The 24,556-nt window shown below is 38.8% G+C and overlaps 1 protein-coding gene across 3 annotated transcripts in view; it reads left to right on the forward strand.

Moving 5' to 3' along the window:
* Positions 1 to 24,556, forward strand: part of PPP4R4 (protein phosphatase 4 regulatory subunit 4) — a 123,359-nt gene that overhangs the window by 29,986 nt on the left and 68,817 nt on the right. Inside the window, exon 3 of one of the 3 annotated variants that reach the window (XM_075065658.1) lies at positions 20,577 to 20,679. The exons of 1 other annotated variant lie outside the window; for it this stretch is intronic. In XM_075065658.1, coding sequence (XP_074921759.1) covers positions 20,577 to 20,679 — 103 coding nt within the window. Of the gene's footprint in view, positions 1 to 20,576; positions 20,680 to 24,556 lie in introns of those variants that run through there. One more of the 3 variants, XM_032782911.2, reaches the window with a different exon arrangement.

The following is a 24,556-nucleotide window of genomic DNA, read 5'->3' on the forward strand; positions in this document are numbered from 1 at the left end:
TACAGCGCTTTTGGTGGCCACACTGGTGGAGCAGCGCTGCATCACCAGCGCTGCAATTGTTATACCCCAGGCAGAGCAGGAGTACAGCCAGCGCTGCAGCCAGGGAGATGCAGCGCTGTATGTGCCTTGCAAGTGTGGACAGTAAGTTGCAGCGCTGTAAACCCACCGCCAGCGCTGCAACTCTCCAGTGTAGCCAAGCCCTAAGACTATTGAAATGATTTGAATAACAATTAGAGGATGAGAAAGTCTTATTACTTACATTCTGCTTAGCAGGTAGTTTATGCAAGGTCCAAGTTCACAATTTTTCAAAACTCCGAGCCCCTTTTTGGTTTTGGGATCACTATAAAGACAACACATTGCACCTGTAATCCTCAGGAGCTGTTTCTGGGTTCAAAACCCTTGGAAATCCTATCCAGTTCTCTGAATAAAGGTTGTTTCACTCCACCATCTCTAGGGCCACAGTTTCAAAAACAGCCTTTAAAATGACAAGGCTCTGTTTTCAATACCCAAGTTTTTGCACCCACAATTTTGGAATTTAGATTGAGATCAGTGTTCCCTCTAATACTTATTTTCTCCTGTGTTGAGGGGGAAAATGGCTGTCAGAGTTCAAATTTTTAAACTTCTGAGTGCAGTTTCTACCTCTTCCATTCTCTTTCCCTCCTTACTTTAGCACTCCCTTCATTTAATTTACCTCTTCATTCACTCATTGACCTGCTGTCTCTCTTCATTCATTCCATACACAATAACCATGATTGCTGCCTCTTTACCAATCACTCTCACTTTTTCACTTTTTCTTCCCCTTTCTCCCTCTCTTCTGTAACTGTGAAAACAGGATGTTCAAGTGTGTGCAGGTGACATCTGAATACAATACTCATGTTGTCGTGCACTGTGTCAGCGACCACAACCTATTCTGGATTTTAAAAATATGTTCTCTATCTTAAACTGTAAATTTTCAAAGCATCTTTCAAAACTCATTCATACTTTTTAAGTCCCAAAAAATAGTGTCAGTATCAAGCTCTGGTTGTTGCCCTTGAGGTTACTGTCATATGTTTTGGAGATAGCTTCTATATGCACTGGGTTGTTCATCAGGCCAGTGAAATCTTTGGAAAGACAAGTAACAGTGGAAGCCAGTTGGTCAGGTATGTATAATGGCTCACATTTGTGCAGTGCCTTGAATTGAAAAGGACCATAAAATGTTTTTACCGAGCTATAGTGATTTTGTTTCATTCATGACCGAAATGGAGCCACCTCTGTGGATAAACTTATTGGTATAACCATTTGGACAACAAGTGAAAACAGATGCTGTATGTAACTCATTCTGCAAGATGAAATTTATGTGCAGAACATATTCACTGCTGCTAGAATGTGTGTACGAGCAGGGAGGCAACCAGAATTTTCCTAAGGAGCGGTCCCAGAGCTCTTCCTCTTTGGGCCTGAACCAAGCCTCAAGCTCTGTCCCCCTGGTCCCAGGCCTGCATTCCCTCCATTGTTGCCTCTGTGCCCAACCCTACACTCTCCCCTCTGCACCCAGCTCTACACGTGTTCCTTTTCTGGTGCCCCACACCCAGCCTCACAGTCTTCTTTCCCCCCCCCACACACACATAGTCTTGCACCCAGTTCTGAGCCCTCTCCCCCTGCAACCAGCTCCATGGTCTCCCTGCCCCACACCCAACCCCAAGCTCTTACCTAGAGAGGTGTTCAGTCTGAAGGGCACTATCCTCACCAAGGGGCAGATGGCTATTGGAGTCCCAGACCTCAACCTCTGGCATCTTCTCTTCCCCAGGAAGCAACCAAAGCCCGGATCCAATCCTCCCACCATCCTGGGGACTGAGGTTCCTGGTGCCCCCACTCTGCTCCTCTCCAGTGGCTGGGGGTGCTTGGTTCCCAGGGGTGCTGGAAGGACTGTACAGGTGGGGGGAGCAAGCAGGCTCACAGAGTTGCAGAGTCAATCAGATTTTCTGACAGAGGGTCAGCCAGGCTAAATTTGAGTGAGTGGCATTGCGACTTGTCATGTATGTCCTTTTAAACACATTCATGATCCTGAAGGTTTTTCTAAAATACAAGTTTTTGAAATGTTATCCCATAGTAATTAATGTTTAAAGTTAGTTAAAGAAATTGATGACTCTTAGAAGAATGAGGTTACTGTAGTACATTTTCTTTGGCAGGGTCACAAAATGGTCACTTGTCTGAATTATAATTCCTTTTGGCAATTCTTCAATAAGAAAACAAAATAAGAACGTTCAATTGAGCAAACTGATCTTGGTAAACATGGTTACTATGAATACATAGCTACAATATTATCCAGTTAAGTATTGTTTTCTAATCATATTTAAACTCCATTGGATTGTTCATATTTAGTAACACAAGTTAAATTAACCAAGACACTGAAAGTTAGTTGACTCATTTATTTTTTCATAGTTTAAAGTCTATGTAGATTTTATCAAGATTCGCTGTAAAACAACCCAGAGGCACATTCAGTGAAAGAAGTAGAAGAGCAGTAAGGGAAAGTGTTTTTGAAAAACCAGATATTCTATGGAAAAAGGGTTGCAAATTCAAATGTAAAAAGGTAAACATGGCTATCATAATTGGGACATCTATCCCATGCATCCGACGAAGTGGGTATTCACCCATGAAAGCTCATGCTCCAAAACGTCTGTTAGTCTATAAGGTGTCACAGGACTCTTTGCTGCTTTTACAGATCCAGACTAACACAGCTACCCCTCTGATACTGGGACATCTGTGTTTCTTATAATAGAGCTCAACTATATTTTATGGTTTCAGATTTTTTGTTGTCTCTTATTTACACCACCGTTTTAGAAGCTTAAAAATACAAGTCTAGATTCTTTTGTCCAGTTGAACTTGTCATGGGAGGACAAGGTGGCTTTACACTATTTTAGTAACATAACAATCCTGGAACTAGCTGGAGACATGTTTGGGCCTCAACCCTGGAAATACTTGTGTGTTCTTAACGTTGTGCATTTGGGTAGTTCCAAGTTAATGGGACTACTTGCATTCCTAAAGGTAAGTGTGTGTAAGTATATGCAGAAATGGGCCCTTGGCTTCTGGAGCAATTTAAAGCAGTTTTAAGGGTGCTTTAAATTATATTTGGCTGTTTATGGCCCCAAAGGACTGTTCTGGAGGCTAGGAATTGCTGCAGTGCCAAGGTGATCTGACTCTGCCCTCTGTCTTATGAGCACACTCCTAATGCCAGGGAAGCTGGATCTCAGGGGCCCATATATATAATACAGAAGTATATCTTTTAAATTTGATACCAATTTTATATGAAGACAGAGTCTCTTCTATTTCTTTACTATCATTTACCATCAGAAAATTCTGCAATTTGATAGATACATTGACATCTGTCTTTTTAATAATTTGCTCCCAAATCTCATGTATAGACTCAGTTTCAAAATCTATCAAAAAATTCTTAGTCAATTCCCTTTTTGTTGGGGTTGTTTTTCTTCTATCCCCAGATGTCTATTTAGTATCATGGTACAGCTTGTGACGTGGTAGGGCATAACGCACTTACTAGTTTCCTTCAAGAGCTGTATTGTCTGTAGAGTCTCCCTGGTAATGGGTGTGTTTAATTTAGCAACTCAATTTGTAGTTTTGCTTCTTCTCATTCTTTGCCCAACTTGTGGTCTTAAGGTGAAGTGATTGTATCATAATGATAGTTCCTTCTATGAGGTTGGGTCCAGTTTTCATATAGTTATTACAATGTCAGCTAAGTAAATTATTAGATACTTTTATTTCTGTTGTTACATAATAACTTCTATTTATAGCACTATAATTAAAATATGAGCATAGTTAAAGTTTCCTGACATGAAAGCAAGAACTACTGCATATCAGATATGCATTGCGGTGGTGGAAGGAACAGATGTCTCTTCTACAGAAAAGATCATTTTCCTATGTTAAAGGAACACTAGAAATCTAGTCTTTTGTTAAAAATAGTCTAAAGCACCATGTTTGTCAATAACTGCAGGCTGATGACAAGCATATTTTCCTACTATTTAAAAAGATTTTCTTTCCGCTATTAAAAATAAACAATGTCAAAAAAACCCCTTCTACTAGTTAAGTAATGTTAGATGTTACTTGTAATAATAGTAGGTTTAAAAATTAGAAGTGTAATGATTTTTAAATAATTGTAAATGTTCTATCAAAATCTTAAAATTAAAAGTAAATGAAAACTACATAGTACCTAATCCTTGTACTGCGTGAGGAAGCTGCTTTGACCATGCGGTTGCTATTATTGACAGTGATATTTATCTGCTTTTGTTGTACGCCTTGGCAACCAGTGTACTTTACAGGAAGAGAATTGAAAACTTGGAAAGGGAGTTGATGTTCAGTAATCCCTGTGAGGACTGAATCCTGCAAGGTACTGAGCCCTCTCAGCTTCCCATTTCATATAAAAACAGAAGTAAAAGGGGTTCAGCACCTTACATGATTAGGCTCTTAAATCCTAACACCTTGAACAAAGTAGAAATTATGTTGAAAGGATCATGTAGCAGGATACACAGTCATAACGAAAGCTGTACATACAGCACCCCTTGAATGCATTGAAGCACTAACCCTGGGGCACACTAGCTTTCAGTATCCAAAAAGAAATAAGTTTCATAAAGACTAGGAAAGGGATTTTCAGCAGCACACCATGTTGGCCTAATTTTGTTCCCATGGAAGTCAATGGTGTTTTACCATTGATTTCCATGGGAGCAGATTTAGGCCAACATGAAGCACTTTGGAAAATCTCATTCTACCATTTTAGTGTTATTTGTTACTCTTACAATTCTTTAAAATAATTTTACATGTAAATGTTAGTGCTTGAATGGTGACAGATCAACAGCTGTGGAGACTTAATGTCCTACATTTATACACAAAATAGACACAGTGTTCCACCCATGTCCTCACCCTTGGATTGTGTTGGCCACCTTACTACTTCAGTGTACAAGAATAGTTGAAGTTCATTCTCCATGCCCATTCTGTTAAGGATTGCCAGTTGTGATGGTGTGTGGGGTTGGTTTTTTTTTGGTTTCCTTTCTCTCCTCTTTGTCTACCAGCAATTTGACTGAGACCACCAAACTCATTTCCCATATGCCACCGAGCAGCCATCAGAAAAAAATACAACTTTTGGTTACTATGTGCTGCTTAACAATGTCTTCCTTTACAGGCAAGGAGTCAAAGTGGAGCTCGTGCCCTCCTTATGTTGAGAACTATAGTCTTGGGCCCTAAACAAGGTCTCTGGATCTTGTCTCACACTCTTTCTACCACCTTCCTCAAGCCTACTTCTGTCATCTCTCTTTCCCATATAGCCAACTCTGTTCCTAAGTTTCTTCAGCACAGGAGTAAAGACACAGTTCCTTAGGGTTTCTTCCCTCTTGGTACAGAGTAAATAAAATACACAATAAAGCTCCCTTTCGTCAAAGTTCAGAGGTAGGCCAGGTCATAGTCATTCCAAAAGACATCCCTCCAAGGATGGTTTCCTCCCTCCTCGTATTGGTCTGGCTGTCTAGCCACATCTATATCCAGGATCTTCCAAGTCTCTGGGCTTGATTTACACAAATAGCCCCCAGCTGTCTTTCTGTTTATCTTTTAATATTGTCCAAGCTTGTTCCCTGGAGAGCTCATGAGCTGTAGGTGTGTCTGATCTTTACATCTTCACCCCCTTCTTTCCACAAAAAGACTGGACAAGGATCTCTGGTCTCCCTGGCAGGCTCTAGGTGACACTGTGTACCCCTGCTTGGATTTTAGAGACAAAAGGTGTGAGTGTTTACAGTTTGACACAGTTTTCACAAATTGAGTAGAACTGTCAGTCAGTAGGCATGCTTGCAAATTGCACTATGCTGTCATAACTGGTTGATTTGCCAGTATCGGATTTCTTCACATTCAATGCTTCTTTTGCAGAAGTGCAAATTAAATAACCAGGACACAAAATACACAACACGTGGCTTCAGAGTCTTCCAAACACGATATTCTCTCATCCAAGGCACTGAATCACTATTACAGGCTACACACGCATTCATTAAAGCCTGTGGATTTATAAGGGTTACTAAATTTAAGAAATAACAATAGACATACAGCACAAAGTAATTCATCCATAACCAGCGGACGAATCTTTTGAGTTAATTTGCAGCATTTAGCCACAGTCCTAAGTAAGAGGCAGTATGCGGTTGCACTGGCTAAGTATGAGTTTGGAGATATTGTGCTTCATCATTCTCTGGTATGCAGCATAAAGCAGAATGCCCCACATTCTTCAGGCCAGTGCAGAAGGGAGGTAGGGTCATGGACCTGCCCTCACTTTATCTATCTTTCTGCTTTAAGGTAATATGCATCTCTTGGGGAGCATATGGGGAGCAGTTCTTGGCCTTTGCATGATGCCCAAGAGAGACAAAATTTTGCATCCTCTCCTCCTTCTAGAGACATGTGTACCTGAATGAGGGCTAGAGACTATCAGACTATTCTTTTTTTTTTTTTTTAATTTCTGAATGCACTTTAAGAATATTTTAAAAGATTAACAATACAGTTAATATAGGACTGATTGCTGCAAACCTTCTCTCATGTGAGAGACGACTACTCCTCATAGGAAAGATTTGTTGGATCTGGCCCAAATTTCCAAAGATTAATACAATATGCACACTAAATGTCTACAGGGGTTGATATTTAGTAGTACTGTATTAGTAGTTACAAATATTTAATAGTTCTGATGTTCGTTTTCTAGATAACAGGTGCGTTTAGTGTCTCTAAATACTTTATTTCCTTTAAGTTATGCCCAGGTTTGCTGTTTATTTTTGGTTAAACACCAACAGTGTATTCAACACTATTCAAGACACCAAAGAAAACATGTTTTGTGCCCTGAGGAGCTTCAACAGTAAAGATCCAAACCTGGAAACACTTAGTATGAGTATAGATTATGATTTCAATGGGACTACTCAGGTTAAAAGCAGTTATTTTTTTATGTCCAGTAGAAAGTTTTTGTAGCATCTGGCCTCAAATAGATAACACAGAAAATATATGGAGACCCAGCAGAGATTGTTTTACTTTTTAAAAATCAATGTATTTGGTGATGAATGATTACCTTTTTTTTTATTATTATTAACATTCACATTTGGGGGAATCGCAGGAGAAGTGTGAGTTAAATCTTGATTTTGTTTTGATTTTTGTGAACTATAAATATATGAACATATTAGATATTCTGGATTCAATTTCTTAGCATTTAGTACAGGACATGGTGAAGGATGTAGCGGTCATCTGCAGTATATGGTGGTAATCCACAATTATTAATGAGCTTCCTATGTAATTTTGCTTTTCTTATTTTCTTTCTTATTTAGGGCCAGATTCTGAAACCCTTACTCACATCAATAGGATTTTTTTGTGTGGTTAAATACTGTTCAGCATTAGTAAGGGTTATAGAGCTGGCCTTCAATAATGTGACTCTTCTAGATGTTTATTTTTCTTAAGCTGCTTCTTTAAAAATTTCATATCACTTGCTGTCATGTCAGGAACTTTCTCAACCTTTTCAGTAAAAAAGATCCCTATCTCTTAACTTCTCTCTGTTGACTTCAATGGGAGTTCCATGTGAAGTGGGCTTGCAGGATTGGATTCAAAGTTCTTCTGCACATGTCCCAAGTAGTAACAATACAATAGTTTCACATTCTAAACATTTTCTATAATTTTATTTCTCTAAAATACATGGTGAAACAAAACAGATGATGTGATACAAAGACTTTTATCAGTACTTGTGATGTCATTCCAAACTTAGACTAATAATAATAATAGTATTCACTGTCACATTGTTATAAACACATAAGGCTGTACAGTTGTGCCAAGTTTAAATTTGGCCATGTTTTCTGTCTGCACAATCTGCATGCAGGATTTTTTTTTATTAATGTTCCCAACATTATATTTTGAAGTGCAAATTTAGAGTTTTTTTTGAAAATTTGACCCACAATATTGTGAATATGTCCATGGTTACAAGCTGAAGAAAGATGGGAAAAATACCCAAAGATTTAGTTCTGAATTTTTGTACATAAATGATATTGTCTGCATGAAATTTGCTCACAAAAAAGGGTGATCTAAATTGCCTTAAAGTATAGGGCTCTGGCAGAGCTTTTCTGCAGCTAGTGCTATTAATAAAGGAACAATTTCTCTATAACATTGCATTTATTGTGACCTCTGAAGGAAATAACTATGTAGCATTTATTTTGGTACATCATACAGTATTAAAACTGTCTTAATCTGAACATTTAGAGATAATTCACTTTAATTCTGGAGACCTGAGTAGCTAAAGAAAACCATCCACAATGCTACTGCTTCAGTAGTAATATAAGAAAAATCTTCCACAGTTGGAAAATTACCGGCTGTGTGGAGGTGTTGTAATGCCTCCAGCTCCAAATTCTGAATTGGCAGTGAGCCAGTCACCATGAGTAGTTCTCATTTAAAAGGGAAGACACTCCTTTTCTTTAAATTTCTTATTCACAAAGATTGTATTTTGTCATAGTATCTGTTGATTAAGATGTACTGTTAAATTCCATTTTGCTGAATTTCAGAAAGCAAATCACTGTCCTTCAGCCAGGTAATGCGTTTGTTTCTCTAAGATTTTGTTGGAATTGTGCAAGTAATGTGATTAGCATGTGAGCCTTTGAAGAAGTATTAAACAAATCACTAACATGCACATAATGAACGTTAGATGCATTAGTGTTATTGCTTGAAGTAAAATAATGAAATACTGGTGTTTGATTTTAAAAAACCCCAAAGCAACAAACCACATCCATCACAAAACAACTAATCATTAAATGTAAACTCATTCATGGTAACTGAGTTAATAACATCCTTTCATTCAGTTTTAAATAGAGGTTTAAAAACATGTTCTGGAAACTTTGTAAAATTGTACTTAAATTTTCTGTTCTCTAATCTAGTTCACCCTCATTTTGAATGGTTTTAAAAAAAAGATTTGGATATAGCTTTGAGCTGTTGAAACTGTCTTACATAACTGTGTTTGTGGACAACGTTTTTAAACCAGGGAACACTAGTGCAGATGAGACACTTAATGAGACCTCCTGTCTTCTACTGGAGCATTATGTATTTAAAAGTGATATGATAATTAGATGTACAAGTGGGTCGTAATATTTTAAAGAATGTCATCCTAATTTCAGTTAGGAAAGTAGCCTAGTTATCTTAATAGATGTATTTTTAAAAAAAGCCCAAAATGTTGATGCACTTCTCAAGTTGGATGTTATTGTAAACTATAGTTGCATTCTTGGTAAAATTACAGTCTATATTCTTGAGATAAGGTAGAAAGAGAGAGGGAATGAGAGAGGAAGAGAAAAGGAGAAGAGTAGGATAGCCAACATGCAAAATCTTTATCATGTATGTTATTTTTCTATATCTTATTTGTTAAACTATTTCTATTAGCGTTTAGACTAATTTGGCTCCAAAACAGTTTGCAGATGTCACTAAAACTGTCTGTTATTCTGAAGATTGTCAACCTTTAATTTGATAATATTTTAGTTAATATTCTTGTCTATACTCATGTTGTGGAATTTCAGTGTCCTTTGTATGTATTTCAGTGTGGTATTCTGAAAGATCAGAAGATGAAAAAAAATATACAACTGAATATTGTAAAATAAAGTTTTAAATTACAATCAACATTCTTAAACCTGCTGCTGTGAGAGGAAAGTGACATGGTGGACTCATAGAATATCAGGGTTGGAAGAGACCTCAGGAGGTCATCTAGTCCAAACCTCTGCTCAAAGCAGGACCAGTCCCCATCTAAATCCATCCCAGCCAGGGCTTTGTCAAGCCTGACGCTTATAAAACCTCTGAAGAGGAGATTCCACCACCTCCCTAGGTAAGCCATTGCAGTGCTTCGCCACCTCCTCCAGTGAAAGTTTTTCCTAATATCCACTTAAATCTCCCCACTGCAACTGAGACCATTACTCCTTGTTCTGTCATCTGCTGCCACTATGAACAAGTCTAGATCCATCCTCTTTGGAACCCCCTTTCGTTAGTTGAAAGCAGCATTAAATCCCCTCATTCTTCTCTTCTGCAAATTAACAATCCCAGTTCCTCAGCCCTCTCCTCATAAGTCATGTGCTCCAGCCCCTAATCATTTTTTGGTTGCCCTCTGCTGGACTCTTTCCAATTTTTCCACATCCTTCTTGTAGTGTGGGGCCAAAAACTGGACACAGTACTCCAATGAGGCCTTGCCAATGTAATAGAGGGGAATGATCAACATCCTCAATCTGCTGACATGCCCCTACTTATACGCCCAAAATACCGTTAGCCTTCTTGGCAACAAGGGGCACACTGTCGATTCAATCCAGATTCCATTGAACGGTAACCCTAGGTCTTTTCTGCAAACTGCTGCCTACGCATTTGGTCCCAATCTGTAGCAGTGCATGGATTCTTCTGTCCTAAGTGCGGACTCTGCACTTGTCCTTGTTGAACCCATCAAGTTTCTTTTGGCCCAATCTCTAATTCTCAGGTCCCTCTGTATCCTATCCCTACCTCCTCAGCAATATCTACCACTCCTCCCAGTTAGTGTCATCTGCAAACTTGCTGAGTGCAGTCCACACCACCTCCCGATGCATTAATGAAGATATTGAACAAACCGGCTCCGGACCGACCTTGGGCACTCTGCTTGTACCGGCTGCCAACTAGACATTGAGGCCATTCATATACCTGTTGAGCCGGACGATCTACAAGCTTTCTATCTACCTTATAGTCCATTCATCCAGGCCATACTTCTTTAACTTGCCAGCAAGCATACTGTGGGAACCATATCAAAGCTTTGATAATGTCAAGGATAACACGTCCACTGCTTTCCCCTCATCCACAGAGCAGTTATCCCTCCATAGAAGGCAATAGGTAGTCAGACAATGATTTGCCCTTGGTGAATCCATGCTAACTGTTCCTGATCACCATCCTCTCCTCTAAGTGCTTCAGAATTGATTCCTTTGAGGACCTGTTCCTGATTTTTCCAAGGACTGAGGTGAGGCTGACGCCTGTAGTTCCCCAGATCTCCTCCTTCCCGTTTTTTAAGATGGGCAACTTTTCCAGTAATCCAGGACCTCCCCAATCGCCATGAATTTTCAAAGATAATGATCAATGGCTCTCTAATCATATCTGCCAACTCCTTTAGCACCCTCCGATGCATCACATACGGCCCCGTGGGCTTGTGCTCGTCCAGCTTTCTAAATAGTCCTGAACCATTTCTTTCTCCAACGAGGGCTGGTCACCTCCTCCTCATGCTGTGCTGCCCAGTGCAGTAGTTCTGGAGCTGACTTTGTACGAGAGAGGCAAAAAAGCACTGAGTACATTAGCTTTTTCCATATCCTCTGTCATTAGCTTGCTTCCCTCATTCAGTAAGGGGCCCACACTTTCTTGATCTCTTGTTGCTAACATACCTGAAGAAACCCTTCTTGTTACTCTTAAACATCCCTTGCTAGCTGCAACTCCAAGAGTGATTTGGCCTTCCTGATTTCACTCCTGCATGCCTGAGCAATATTTTATACTCCTCCTGGTCATTTGTCCAATCTTCCACTTCTTGTAAGCTTCTTTTTGTGTTTAAGATCAGCAAACGGATTCAGTGTTAAGCCAAGCTGGTCGCCTTGCCATATTACTATCTTTCTACACATTGGGATGGTTTGCTTCCTGCAATCTCAATAAGATTCTTTAAAACACTGCACAGCGTCTCCTGGACTCCTTTCCCCATCATGTTATTCTCCTAGGGGATCCTGCCCAGTTCCATGAGGAGTCAGTCTGCTTTCCTGAAGTCCAGGGTCTGTATTCTGCTGCTCTCCTTTCTTCCTTCGTGTCAGGATCCTGAACTCGACCATCTCGTGGTCACTACTCATTAGACTCATTAGACTTAACGGTCAGAAGGGGCCATTATGATTCTTCTAGTGTGAACTCCTGCACAACACAGGCCACAGAATCTCACCCACCCACTCCTGGACCTACGTCCCGAGCTATTGACAGTCCTGAACTTGTGATTTAAAGACTTCAGGGTGCAGAGAATCCTCCAGCAACGTGACCTGTTCCCCACACGCTGCTGAGAAAGGCGAACACCCACAAGGCCTCTGCCAATCTGTTTATAAGCATTGAAGACCTTCCAGGTTTCCTATCCACTTTTGCTTCACCTACTACTCTTCCTGTTTGTGAGCAGCAGGTCAAGAAGAGCTCTGCCCTTAGTTGTTCCTCCAGCACTGTGCACCAGGAATTGTCTCCTACATTTCCAAAAACTTCCTGGATTGTCTGTGCCACTGCTGTATTGCTCTCCAGCAGATTTTAGGCGTGATTAAAGTCTCCCTGAGAACCAGGGTCTGTGATGCTAGTACCTCTGTTAGTTGCCAAGAAGAAAGCCTCGCCCATTCTCACGTCCCCGGTCTGGTGTCTATAGCAGACTCACCATTACATCAACCTTATTGCTCACACTTCTAAACTTAATCCAGAGACTCTCAGGTTTTTCTGCAGTCAAGTCAAGCTATATGCTGCTCTGTTAATAATAAGCAATTGTACAATGAGGGAGGGATTGCACTGCTTTGGAGGACAGGTCAAATTCAGAATGATCTAGACAAATTGGAGAAATGGTCGAAGTAAACCGGATGAAGTTCAATAAAGACAAATGCAAAGTGTCCACTTAGGAAGGAACAATCAGTTTCACACTACAGAATGGGAAGAGACTGTCTAGGAAGGAGTATGGCAGAAAGAGATCTAGGGGTCATAGTGGACCACAAGCTAAATATGAGTCAACAGTGTGATACTGTTGCAAAAAAAGCAAATGTGATTCTGGGATGCATTAACAGTTGTGTAAAAAGACACGAGAAGTCATTTCTTTCGCTCTACTTTGTGCTGGTTAGCCTCAACTGGAGTATTGTGTCCAGTTCTTGGCACCGTATTTCAAGAAGATGTGGAGAAATTGGAGAGGGCTCCAGAGAGATCAACCAGAAATGATTAAAGGTCTTGAGAACATGACCTACGAGGAAAGACTTGAAAGAACTGGGTTTATTTTAGTTTGGAAAGAGAGACTGAGAGGGGACATAGATAGCAGTTTTCAGGTATCTAAAAGGTGTCATCAGGAGGAGGGAGAAAACTTGTTCACCTTAGCCTGTAATGATAAGAATGAGAAGCAATGGGCTTAAACTGCAGCAAGGAGATTTAGCGTTGGACATTAGGAAAAGTTCCTAACTGTCAGGGTAGTTAAACACTGGAATAATTCCTAGGGGAGGTTGTGGAATCTCTATCTCTGGAGATATTTAAGAGTAGGTTAGATAAATGTCTATCAGGGATGGTCTAGACAGTATTTGGTCCTGCCATGAGGGCAGGGGACTGGACTCCATGACCTCTTGAGGTTCCTTCCAGTCCTAGAGTCTATGAATCCATGAATATTCAAAGTGTGGTACATATTAATTCACACCACAGTCTTGTGAGGTAAATAGATAAGTATTATTGTTCCCATTTTACTGTTGGGGAAAGTGAAATGGAGAGGTTAAAGCAATGACCGTTCAGTTTATTGATGTGGATTTAAGACCATACAGCAAGTATTTGTTAGGGATGGGATTAGAACTCAGGATTTGCTGGATCTCAACCCTGTGATCATTGCTTCAGGTCTTGCTGTCTGTGCCAATCAGAAGAAGAAATTTAAGCTATTTGTTAAAGTATGAAATAATCATCTTTAACAGAAAAGGTCACCTATAGATTGTTACTATTGCAGCCATAATTCAACTTTTTATTTAATAATTTTGGATCTATATGTATCTCCATCCCCAACAAATCATAAAATCATAGAAAATGCAGGGCTGTAATCTCCCATTGACTTTCTGTTTCCTTAGTATTACCCTCCCAAGAGTCACAGATCAAATCTAAGAGTCCCATGACCTGTCTCCCATACAAGAGATCAAAGGGAGCAAACCCTGTGAATTCTTGGGGTACACTATACGTGAACAGTAAATATGGGAGTAATACATCCCAGTCACCCTCATGCTTGGAAACATGCATTCCAAACAAGGCTTTTAGAATTCCATTGAACCTTTCTACAAATCCACTAGTTTCAGGGTGGTATAATGCAGTTTTCAAATGCCTTACCCCCGCAACTCCCATAACATCTCAAAAACTACAGATATAAAATTAGTATCATAACCTGTTAAAATTCCGTTGAGAAAACCTACTTTGCTAAAGATAGTGAACAAAGCTGTGGCCATGGTCTCAGCTTCAAAATTGGACAATGCTACGCCTTAGGGTACCTAGTAGCAAAATCTGCTACCACAAGAATATATTTCTTTGCATTCCTGGAAGGTTTAGTGAGACGTCCAACAATATCTGCAGACACTCTAGCAAATGCCTCCCCTTTAATGGGTAAAAGCTGCAAGGATACTTTTCTAGGTCCCTTAAATCCTTTGCACTTCTGACACAAGTCACAGCTCCTACAGTAGGCCCTCACTGACTCATACATAAGTGGCCAATAGTTTTGTTTCAACCTGTCACATGTTCTTTGTGTTCCCAAATGACCTCCAAAATGGCCTGTCATGGGCTAACTGGAGCAGATCCCTCCTATATCCTTAGGGTATAACTATTTGCTGACACACTTCCTTAGGAAGCCTCTTTTTCCCTGAATAATAGGGCTGTTGATTCATCACAGTTAACTCATGCGATGAACTCAAAAAAATTAATTGCGAATAAAAAAAATTAATCGTGATTAATCAGTTTTAATTGCACTGTTAAATGTAATATCAACTGAAATGGATTAAATATTTTGATTGTTTTTCTACATTTTCATATATATTGTGTTCTGTGTTGTAATTGAAATAAAAATATATATTTTTGATTATAAATATTTGCACTGTAAAAATGATAAAAGAAATAGTATTTTTCAGTTCACCTCAGACAAGTGCTTTGGTGCATTGTCTTTGTCATGAAAGTGCAACTTAAAAATGTAGATTTTTTTTTTTTTTGTTACATAACTGCACTCAAAAACAAAACAGGCTAAAGTGTACAAGTCCACTCAGTCCTACTTCTTGTTCAGTTAACCACTAAGACTGTTTACATTTACAGGAGATAATGCTGCCCTCTTCTTATTTACAATGTTACCAGAAAGTGAGAACAGGCATTTGCATGGCACATTTGTAGCCAGCACTGCAAGGTATTTATATGCCAGATATGCTAAACATTTGTATGCCCCTTCATGCTGTGGCCACCATTCCAGAAGACATGCTTCCATGCTGATGACGCTCGTTAAAAAAATAATGCGTTAATTAAATTTGTGACTGAACTCCTTGGGGGAGAATTGTATGTCTCCTGCTCTGTTTTACCCATTCTGCCATATTTTCATGTTATAGCAGTCTCGGATGATGACCCAGCACATGTGTTCATTTTAAGAACACTTTCACTGCAGATTTGACAAAATGCAAAGAAGGTACCAATGTGAGATTTCTAAAGATAGCTACAGCACTCGACCCAAGGTTTAAGAATCTGAAGTGCCTTCCAAAATCTGAGAGGGATGAGGTGTGGAGCATGCTTTCAGAAGTCTTAAAAGAGCAACACTCTGATGTGGAAACTACAGAACCAAACCACCAAAAAGAAAATCAACCTTCTGCTGGTGGCATCTGACTCAGATGATGAAAATGAACATGCATCAGTCTGCACTGCTTTGGATTGTTATTGAAGCAGAACCCTGTCATCAGCATGGACACGCATGTCCTCTGGAATGGTGGTTGAAGCATGAAGGGACATATGAATCTTTTAGCGGCATCTGGCACATAAATATCTTGTGAAGCCAGCTACAACAGTGCCATGCCAGAATGCACTGTTCTCACTTTCAGGTGACATTGTAAACAAGAAGCAGGCAGCATTATCTCCTGCAAATGTAAACAAACTTGTTTGTCTGAGCGCATTGGCTGAACAAGAAGTAGGACTGAGTGGACTTGTAGGCTCTAAAGTTTACATTGTTTTATTTTGAATGCCATAGCAGTTATTTTTTTGTTCTACATTTGTACATTCAACTTTCATGATAAAGAAATGCACTTAACATACTGTTTTCAGGTGAATTGAAAATTACTATTTCTTTTGATGCATTGTACAGTGTTTTATATAAAATGAATACAGTCTGACATTCCTCGTAGTGAACTGAAAAAGAAATTTCTTATATCCCGATTTGTATTTTTTAAAGTTTGAAAATATTTCTGTAAAGTCAAAATAAAAATATAAAGTGAGCACTGTACACTTTGTATTCTGTGTTGTAATTGAAATCAATATATTTGAAAATGTAGAAAACATCCAAAATATTTAAAAATCTACTGGAATCCAGAATTACCTTACTGAACGTGGATCCATGTTGCCTGCAGTTAGAGCCTTTTCCTCGAGCAATGCATTCCGCTGATACGTGCATTCCTATACTCCTCCTTTTTCCATCAATGTCAGCAATCTTTTGCTTCTCCCTTAACTTGAATTCTATCATTTCTTTTTCATGCTCAAGATTCTGCTTGTCTTTTCACTGTTTGCATTCTGACTTGCTTTCTGCTGTAACTGGCATCTGGCAGCGGTGAAGATGGAGAGGCCTGCTTTCTGGTTCACTGTCCCTGAGCAAATTTTCAGGTTCAGTTTTGCTTGATCTGGGGCTTTCTTCACTTAAAGGATAACTCTCTTTGTGAGCACAAATCTTCAGTTGGCTTTTGTTTCAAGACATCCTTCATATGTTCATTGGCTATCAGAGGGGTAGCCATGTTAGTCTGGATCTGTAAAAGCGGCGTAAGAGTTCTGCGGCACCTATAGACTAAACAGAACGTTACTAGAGCATGCAGCTTTCGGCTGGGTGAATACCCACTTTGTCGGTATTGCATTGTAGTGGAAATTTCAGCGGGCAAACTGGTGTCGATGTTGTGTATATTTATACTATTATATATACAAAGCAAGAAGCAAGCTAGAGATAACGAGTTACGTTCAATTTCAGCGCAGATGAGGCCCTCTTTCTAGCAGTTGAGGTGTGAAAACCAAGGGAGGCGAAACTGCTTTTGTAGTTGGCAAGCCATGCACAGTCTTTGTTTAATCCTGAGCTGATGATGTCAAATTTGCAGATGAATTGGAGCTCAGCAGTTTCTCTTTGAAGTCTGGTCCTGAAGTTTTTTTGCTAAAGGATGGCTATCTTTAAATCTGCTATTGTGCATCCAGGGAGATTGAAGAGTTCTCCTACAGATTTTTGTATATTGCCGTTCCTAATATCTGATTTGTGTCCATTTATCCTTTTCCGTAGGGACTGTGATATGTTCATAGCTCACTCATTGTAACTAATCTTTAACCCTTAAAACTCTCAATATCAAAATTAAATGTTGATTAGTATGAGGGTTCTGATCAAAACCCAATTAAGCTGTTGTAATATGTGTCCTAACCAGACTACACCAAATGTGTTTGGGTGACTGCACGAGCCACACTGAGATTGCCACACTCAGGGAAGACTGCAAGGAATAGGGCAGGCAATTCCCCAAACTGGTTGTTTATTCTATAATTAAATACACCAAACCAATAACAAATCTGTAGTACCATACTGGTTAACAAGAAGCCAAACACAGTCCCCTTCAGGCATTCCAGCCCTTGGCTCCCATCTAGACAACCAAGTCTAACATAGTGAGGGGTTTCTGAAAACTCTGTTCACCATACTTAAATTTATACCTATCCCAAAGTATTGGACACTTATCCTCAGGTCAGTATGAATTTCCGATCTTACCCAAATATCACACTGTCAGCCAATCCTTAGTAAACTAACTAAAATTATTAATAAAGGAAAAGAGAGTTATTAAAGTCTAAGAAATCGTATACATACAAGTGATTTTCAGTGTTCATATAGGAGTGATGTTATATATGCTGGCTTGCAAAAGTTTCTTTTAAATTATTCCAACAGGTCAAAATCCAAAACAGCTATATGTAAAGTGTATTAAAGTCTTTCCATACTATTTTCCAGGGTATTCAAAATAAATATTTGGAAGATCTCAGACCAAAGCTTAAACTTTCCCTGTTCAAAGTTCAGCAGCCTAGAGATGCAGGATGAGGCCTGAGGTTCCTTTTTTTATAGCTGAAGCTGAAGCATGCTGGCAAGCTGACAGGCAACTTCACCATGTGGACTGGGAAGAAAAGCATATGCTAATAATCTGTGATCTTTATTCAATGGCCATTCAAAGATAATGCCCTTTGCAAGAGCCATTTAAAGTACTAAAATAGTTTACAGATGTTTCACAATCATAAGTTTCAAAGAGACATGAGGACAATAACAGTATTACTTCCAAAGATTCACTTAAATGTTAATATCCCTCTTGATCTAGAGACAATTGAGTATAGTAATAATAGTATTACAAAACATGAAAAAGAATTAGCATCTACAAGCTAATTTGGTTTCTTCTAGCAGAGCATAGGTAAACCACAGACAAATACACTTAGCAAGTATTTTTTGATCCTTATCAATACAAAGTGAACAAGCTGGGGATTGCTAGCCTAATTAAGATTTCTTTGATAACGATACATAAGTGGATTGTCTTGATTACAATTGCAATGCCTCCTGTTAAGCTGTTATAGATCAGACACTGGTTGACTAGTCTGCCAGTATCACAAATGTATTTGAGTGCAGGGCACTAACAAATTAATTCTGATGATCAACTAATACCTTCTTGAATTTTTCTACTGATGCACCATACCGTTTTCTATGCACAGAAAAAAGAAAATCTTTCCTGTAACATGTTCCAGTGTTTCAATGTAGACATTCTAGACTCCATTGAATATAACCACAATAATTACATTTGTTTCCAGGTTATTGTAGAAACTTTTATCAGGTAGATATTTGTTTTTAAAGGCATTGTGGTATTCATTTAACAGAATAGAGTTAAATTGGATTAGTTGTCTGTAGCTGAATATAGCAACTAATTTATGTTTGTTCTTCAAAAAGATTAAATGTTGATAGGTGAAGTTAGAAGTTATAGTGGAACTCTTTAAGATCTTTTCAAGCTCTAACTGCTGCAGTAATAGTTTGACTCTTAGCTTCAGTACTCTGTGGAACTTTTGGAACCACTTAGAAACAAAACTTTAAATTCAAGCCAGAATAAAAAGTTTACTGAGATCATTATATTTGCTAAATGGTTGCTTATTTAATCCAGCTCATGTTTTTAAATAAAGAACCTTTTACCCTTACCATAATGATCATCTGGACCGGATATGGTATATAGAAGTATTGTAGGCAATTAAGAGTTTGCATGAATTACTTTTTTTAAATATTTATTCATATTATGAATTAAATGATAATGCATTGCAAATGAATTGTCGTGCTCCAAGGAAGCTGCTTGTGTGCTTTGTGTGCCTATGTATGATTGGGCTTTTTAGCCATTTAAAACAAGTTTTGATTTGTTCATCATAACAGGTTATAAAACTTTGAAGTAGCAATGGTTAGTATGAGTTACAGCTTTTAATTCGGTGGTTGTCATTAGATGCCCAGGTGTCCCTTGTTCTTTCTCATATGGGGATTCCAGTATTTTAGAAGTCTCTTTCAACAACTCATGCTCCTGCTGGATAGTTCTTGTATTTCCATCCCATGCCCTTCCTTCACTGTTTCTTTATCCCAATCTCCACTCTTGGATCTTCTGTAATTTCTTTTTCTCCTTTCCTACCCGTGTGTGTCTCATAAGGGTAACTTTTCCAACTGCAAGAGATACAAGTATACTCTAACTTAGTTTTCCCTGTGGTGGTGACATCTGTTTAATCCTGGCTGGTAGTATGGAAATGAATCTGATATTTTTAAACACAAAATGATAAGTTTATGTCAGAATATAAAGATTTTAGTTTAGTTTCCATACTTAATATTTTTCACTATCCTAACTTTTCCCTCCTCCCAATCTCTGCTGCTGTCTTTCCTGCTTATCTATGACATCTTAAGAAAGGAGCATGTTATTTCAGCTGTTCTACTAAGGTGCTTTGTCTTCCTTTTTATGAAAGCTGTGAGCTTGAGGTCAGCTCATGTTACACAATTTCAAATGTATGTATTTTTTGTAAGGTCTTATCAAGATATCAAAGGAAAAAGTGTGACTGTGCAGACAGTGGTCAGATGTACTGACTGTCTTACTATTGTATGGTGAAAAGAGAAAGCAGCAGTTTGATTAAGAGAGAGATCTTAATATCTAGTATTTATAATGATACTGCATTATATCTAGAGTAAAGTTATCATCCGTCTGCTTTATCATCTGCGTTCTGTTATGCTAGCAAGCCACTTAAAGAAATCTCCATTAGGGTGATGCCTTGACTTTCCAGTGTGAAATAGTTTTTCTTTTAAATGATTTATATTTTTTCTAGATATATATGCTTAGAACATTTCACATTAGAAACAGCATATTTGTGATTTTATGTTTATCATGAAAGTTATTCTTTACATTATTTTAATGTAGTTTTTTTGCATGTGACTTATCTTCAACCACCTTCTTAAAACTAAAAAAACCCTTCAGGATATATATATATATATAGTTGTTATATGAGTAGTCATTGTCCTCACTATGAAATCTGTGACCTGAGGACAGCTTGTAGTATAATACTTAAAATGTGTGTGTGTTTTTTGTAAGTTCTGGTCAAGACATCCAAGGAACAAGTGTGGTTGCAAATCTTCCAGTCCTGATGCAACAGAATCCTGCAGAGACACTTCGGAGGGTTTTGCCAAAAATCAGAGTAAGTTACTAAATGTGAAGTTATGAATACTCTTTTTCGTAATAAAATATTGCAATAAAGTCAACAAGAGAAACAACTGCTTTTGTAAGTATGATTTAAAGATCATATTGTATCAATATTAATTTGAAAGGGATGTTCCTTATTGATCTTCCACACCAATTCATTGTACATGGAACATGTATTTTAATCATTAATTATCACTATAAAGTTTACCATTCTCTGTCAACCTATGGAGAAATCTTTAGCCAGTCAGTCTTAATGGTACAAATTGGCAGGCATCATTTCCTCAGCCTGATTCCATCTTCTGTGAGACAAACATTGAGGTTTTTATGCTACCATCCAGAATTATAAATTTTGTGTTTAGTTTTCCATGGTGTATGTGATGTCCACAAAAGTTTAATCAGCTATTATTAGGTGTTTGGTGAATTCCCTACGTGCATGGTAGTCAGCCAATATGGGTATATCTTAATGGGCAAAAAAGGTGTTTATTAGTTCAGTTGGGTTAGCTTAACATGATTGAGACGCCCCATTAAGATGTGGGTTAACACATTTGTAGCCATGTACGGCTACAACACAGCCAGGTTCCATAGCTTCAAATGCATTAGCCTGCATTTTGCTGCTCTTGTCCGTTGAGTTAAACTAACTCAGTTGAACTAGCACTATTAAACAACACATCATTTTTGCCCATCAGGAGAAGGCCTAAGAATTTATTTTGAATGATGGGATGTTTCTGATGTTTCATTGGTTCAGTGTATTGTCATTCAGCTAAAGTTGTAGAGTAAGCCTGAACTTTAATTCAATTTCACAAAAAGCAAAGAAAAAATCTGTTTTAATAGTCAGAGCTTTCAGATTAGCCTCTGATCTTCTAAATGTTGTTCCTTCAACCATATTTCCATCTGTTTTTGTTGCTGCATTTTTCTGCATTATTTGTTTTATTTATTTATTTTTAAAGTCCAACAATAACTAATGGCTGCTCATCGCTATTTAGACTTTGTGATAAGTAATACTTAAATTGCACTACTGATGCCTCAGGCTCAAAGGAAATACTCAGATCAAAGGCAACTGACTGCTAGTAATAAATAAGTTCTTGCAACAACCTAAGACCAGCAGTGCTGATAGTTTGTTAGTCCTGTAAAGAATGCAATAGATAGCAATATTACTGACTCAGCTATTTCAAAGATCTCAGGCTCTCTCAAGCTCTTGCTGATGTAACCCTTCTGCCTGTCTGAGTTGGCAGCAGCAAGGGCCAGGTTCAGTATCTAGGAGTTCTGTTTCAATAACACAATGCAAAACCAGCTCGAGCTCCCACCCAGTGACCTGAGACAATTACATACCACCCCTCAGACACCTCTAAGAGGCAGTACTTTGTACAGCCTCTCACTAAAAAGCAATCTGAATTGATCTATAATTAGTAGAGTGGGTATGTCTGTACTGAACATAAAGAAATGCAATGCTAACTTAAAGACAAATGCTGGAAAATTTTAGTTCTGAAGAGCTGATTTTGAGGACAGCTTCATTTTCAACATCATTGCAACAGCTCTTTTTCAATGTGTATAATTTAATGCTTGAGTAAGGTGCCAGACTGAGAGTCGTGGAGACTGAAGTGCTATATCTATGGAGTGCCTTAGTGCCTGGAGATTAAAAATTAAGTTTCTGCCAGGTTCTTTGACAATATGACTCATTCATCCATGGTTTGAAGGGGACCATGTGTCAAGTTTCTTCATATCCTTGAAGTCTTTGTTTTTAGCTGAATCTGCCAACATATACATTTTGATGGTGATCTTCATGATATGGACAACTGTCTTCTAAGGAGTGGATTGATATTGCTTATTTCAGACTGTTGGAAACAAATTTGGCTCATTATTGACCTGAGCTGTATTTGAATCACTGACCTCCAGTAGATATGAAAATTGTCATGTTCCATTAAGAACATTCTGAGCAATCCAATCCCAGAAACCTTTAGAAATGAGGTGAAAAAAATGATTGTAACAGTTGCAAACTATTTTCTTTCTTGAATTTTTCCTTATGTTCTCAGTGACAGGGGTAAGTTTGTGGGTGATACAGAAAGAGTGGCATGCCTGAGGCTCACAGGTTTTCTTATATTTTCATGATAGTTTTTTCTCTACAACAAAGATGTATTAAAAATGGTTGATGTCACAAGTTGACACTGACCCTTTAAGAGGGACCAGGGCCAGTGCACCTGTGCTTCAACAGCTCACTCCAACTGGGTTTAAAGAGGGCACTTGGACCCAGTAGGGGGAGACTCAGTGAGAGAGAGACTTGGTGAGTCAGGACTGCCTGAGAGCAGAAACTGGAGAAGCTAGGAAAGGGGTAAGTGAGAGCTTCTTGGGAAAGTATGTAGAGAGAGGAAATCTCTGTTGGCCTTTCTTGGAGGATGGAGGAATTGGCTAGGGTGAGAGCAGGGAGGATAGTTTGGTGACTGTTCTGGGCTAGAAGGGCTAATGCTAGGAGGCTGATAGCTCGGAGCCACCAAAAGGGGCTAGCCTGCTGATCTTCCTTAGTCAGAGAGACAGTAATGGGAGGCTGAAAAGCGCTGAGGGCTAGTAGACCAGCAGAGGGGCTAGTTTTAGTACCTTCCTAAGCTGAATGAATAGTCAGTACAGGGAGGTGGAACTGACTTGATAGACTGTGATTTAGACAGAAGAATCATGGGGTTGGTCACTCTCAGGATGATGGCCTGGAGGTGTGGGACCCTGGAACAAGGGCAGAAGGAAACTGGAAACAGTACTGTGAACTCACTAACAAGGAGCTTGGAAAATCACTGTACATTTCTATGTTTTATTATGGGAATTGGGAGAATGGTTTTTACTGTGAGGGTTCTATGTATTATTGTATATGTAGCTGAGTAAATGATGCCAAAGATGGGATTTTTAGTGGAGACTGGGAAAGACTGTTCTTTTTATGGCTGGACGTAGGAAAAGCTGAGGCAGGTGCATGTGTCATGCCATGGACTACTATAGAAGGGTGCTCCAAACAGGGCTGCCTTCTTATAATTGATTTCTATTCTAGAACATCTGACCAGTTCAAAATAGGATATTTTCCCTCTAGAGATGACTGGATTTAGCAAAATGGTCCTTTGTTTCTTTTTTTCAACAGTATATATATATATTGTATTTCACTCCTCTCATTATTTTATTTTTGCCGAGACTAACTATTTATACTAACATACTATGTTTATAGCTTTTCCTTTAGCTTTATCTGTTTTTCAGTCTGCCTATTCTATACTTAGGCCTGGTCTACACTGGGGGGTGATGGGGAATCGATCTAAGATAAGCAGCTTCAGCTATGAGAATAGCATAGCTGAAGTCGACATATCTTAGATCGACTTAGATTGACTTACTTCGTGTCCTCACAGCATGGGATCGACGGCCGCTGCTCCCCTGTCGACTCCGCTTCTGCCTCTTGCCCTAGTGGAGTTCCAGAGTAGATGGGGAGTGCGTTCGGGGATCGATGTATCACATCTAGACAAGACGTGATACATCGATCCCCGATAGATCGATCACTATACGCTGATCCAGCGGGTAGTGTAGACATACCGTTACTGTGTTAACAAAAGTATTCCAGGAAAACATAGACCAGGGAGCAAGACAGTACTCATAAGAAATTACTTCTCTCATATTTTATCAAATTGCTCAAGGAAATAGTCTCATAGTATGTCCTCTTTTTTTCCAGCCTACTAAAATGAGAGGCTGTTTAAGAGACAATACAATATTTGTTAGAAATTAAAGCAATTTAATTTTGAATCTGTGACGTACCTATTCCATCTAGTTCATTACGAGCTGTTAGATTAAAAGTGCAAGAACAAATATATCAGCAAGCCTCCTGCTCTGTAGTGTATGCAATCCAGCAATGTGAT

This window comes from Chelonoidis abingdonii, chromosome 4, assembly GCF_003597395.2.
Source record: "Chelonoidis abingdonii isolate Lonesome George chromosome 4, CheloAbing_2.0, whole genome shotgun sequence".
Taxonomy (NCBI): Eukaryota; Metazoa; Chordata; order Testudines; family Testudinidae; genus Chelonoidis; species Chelonoidis abingdonii.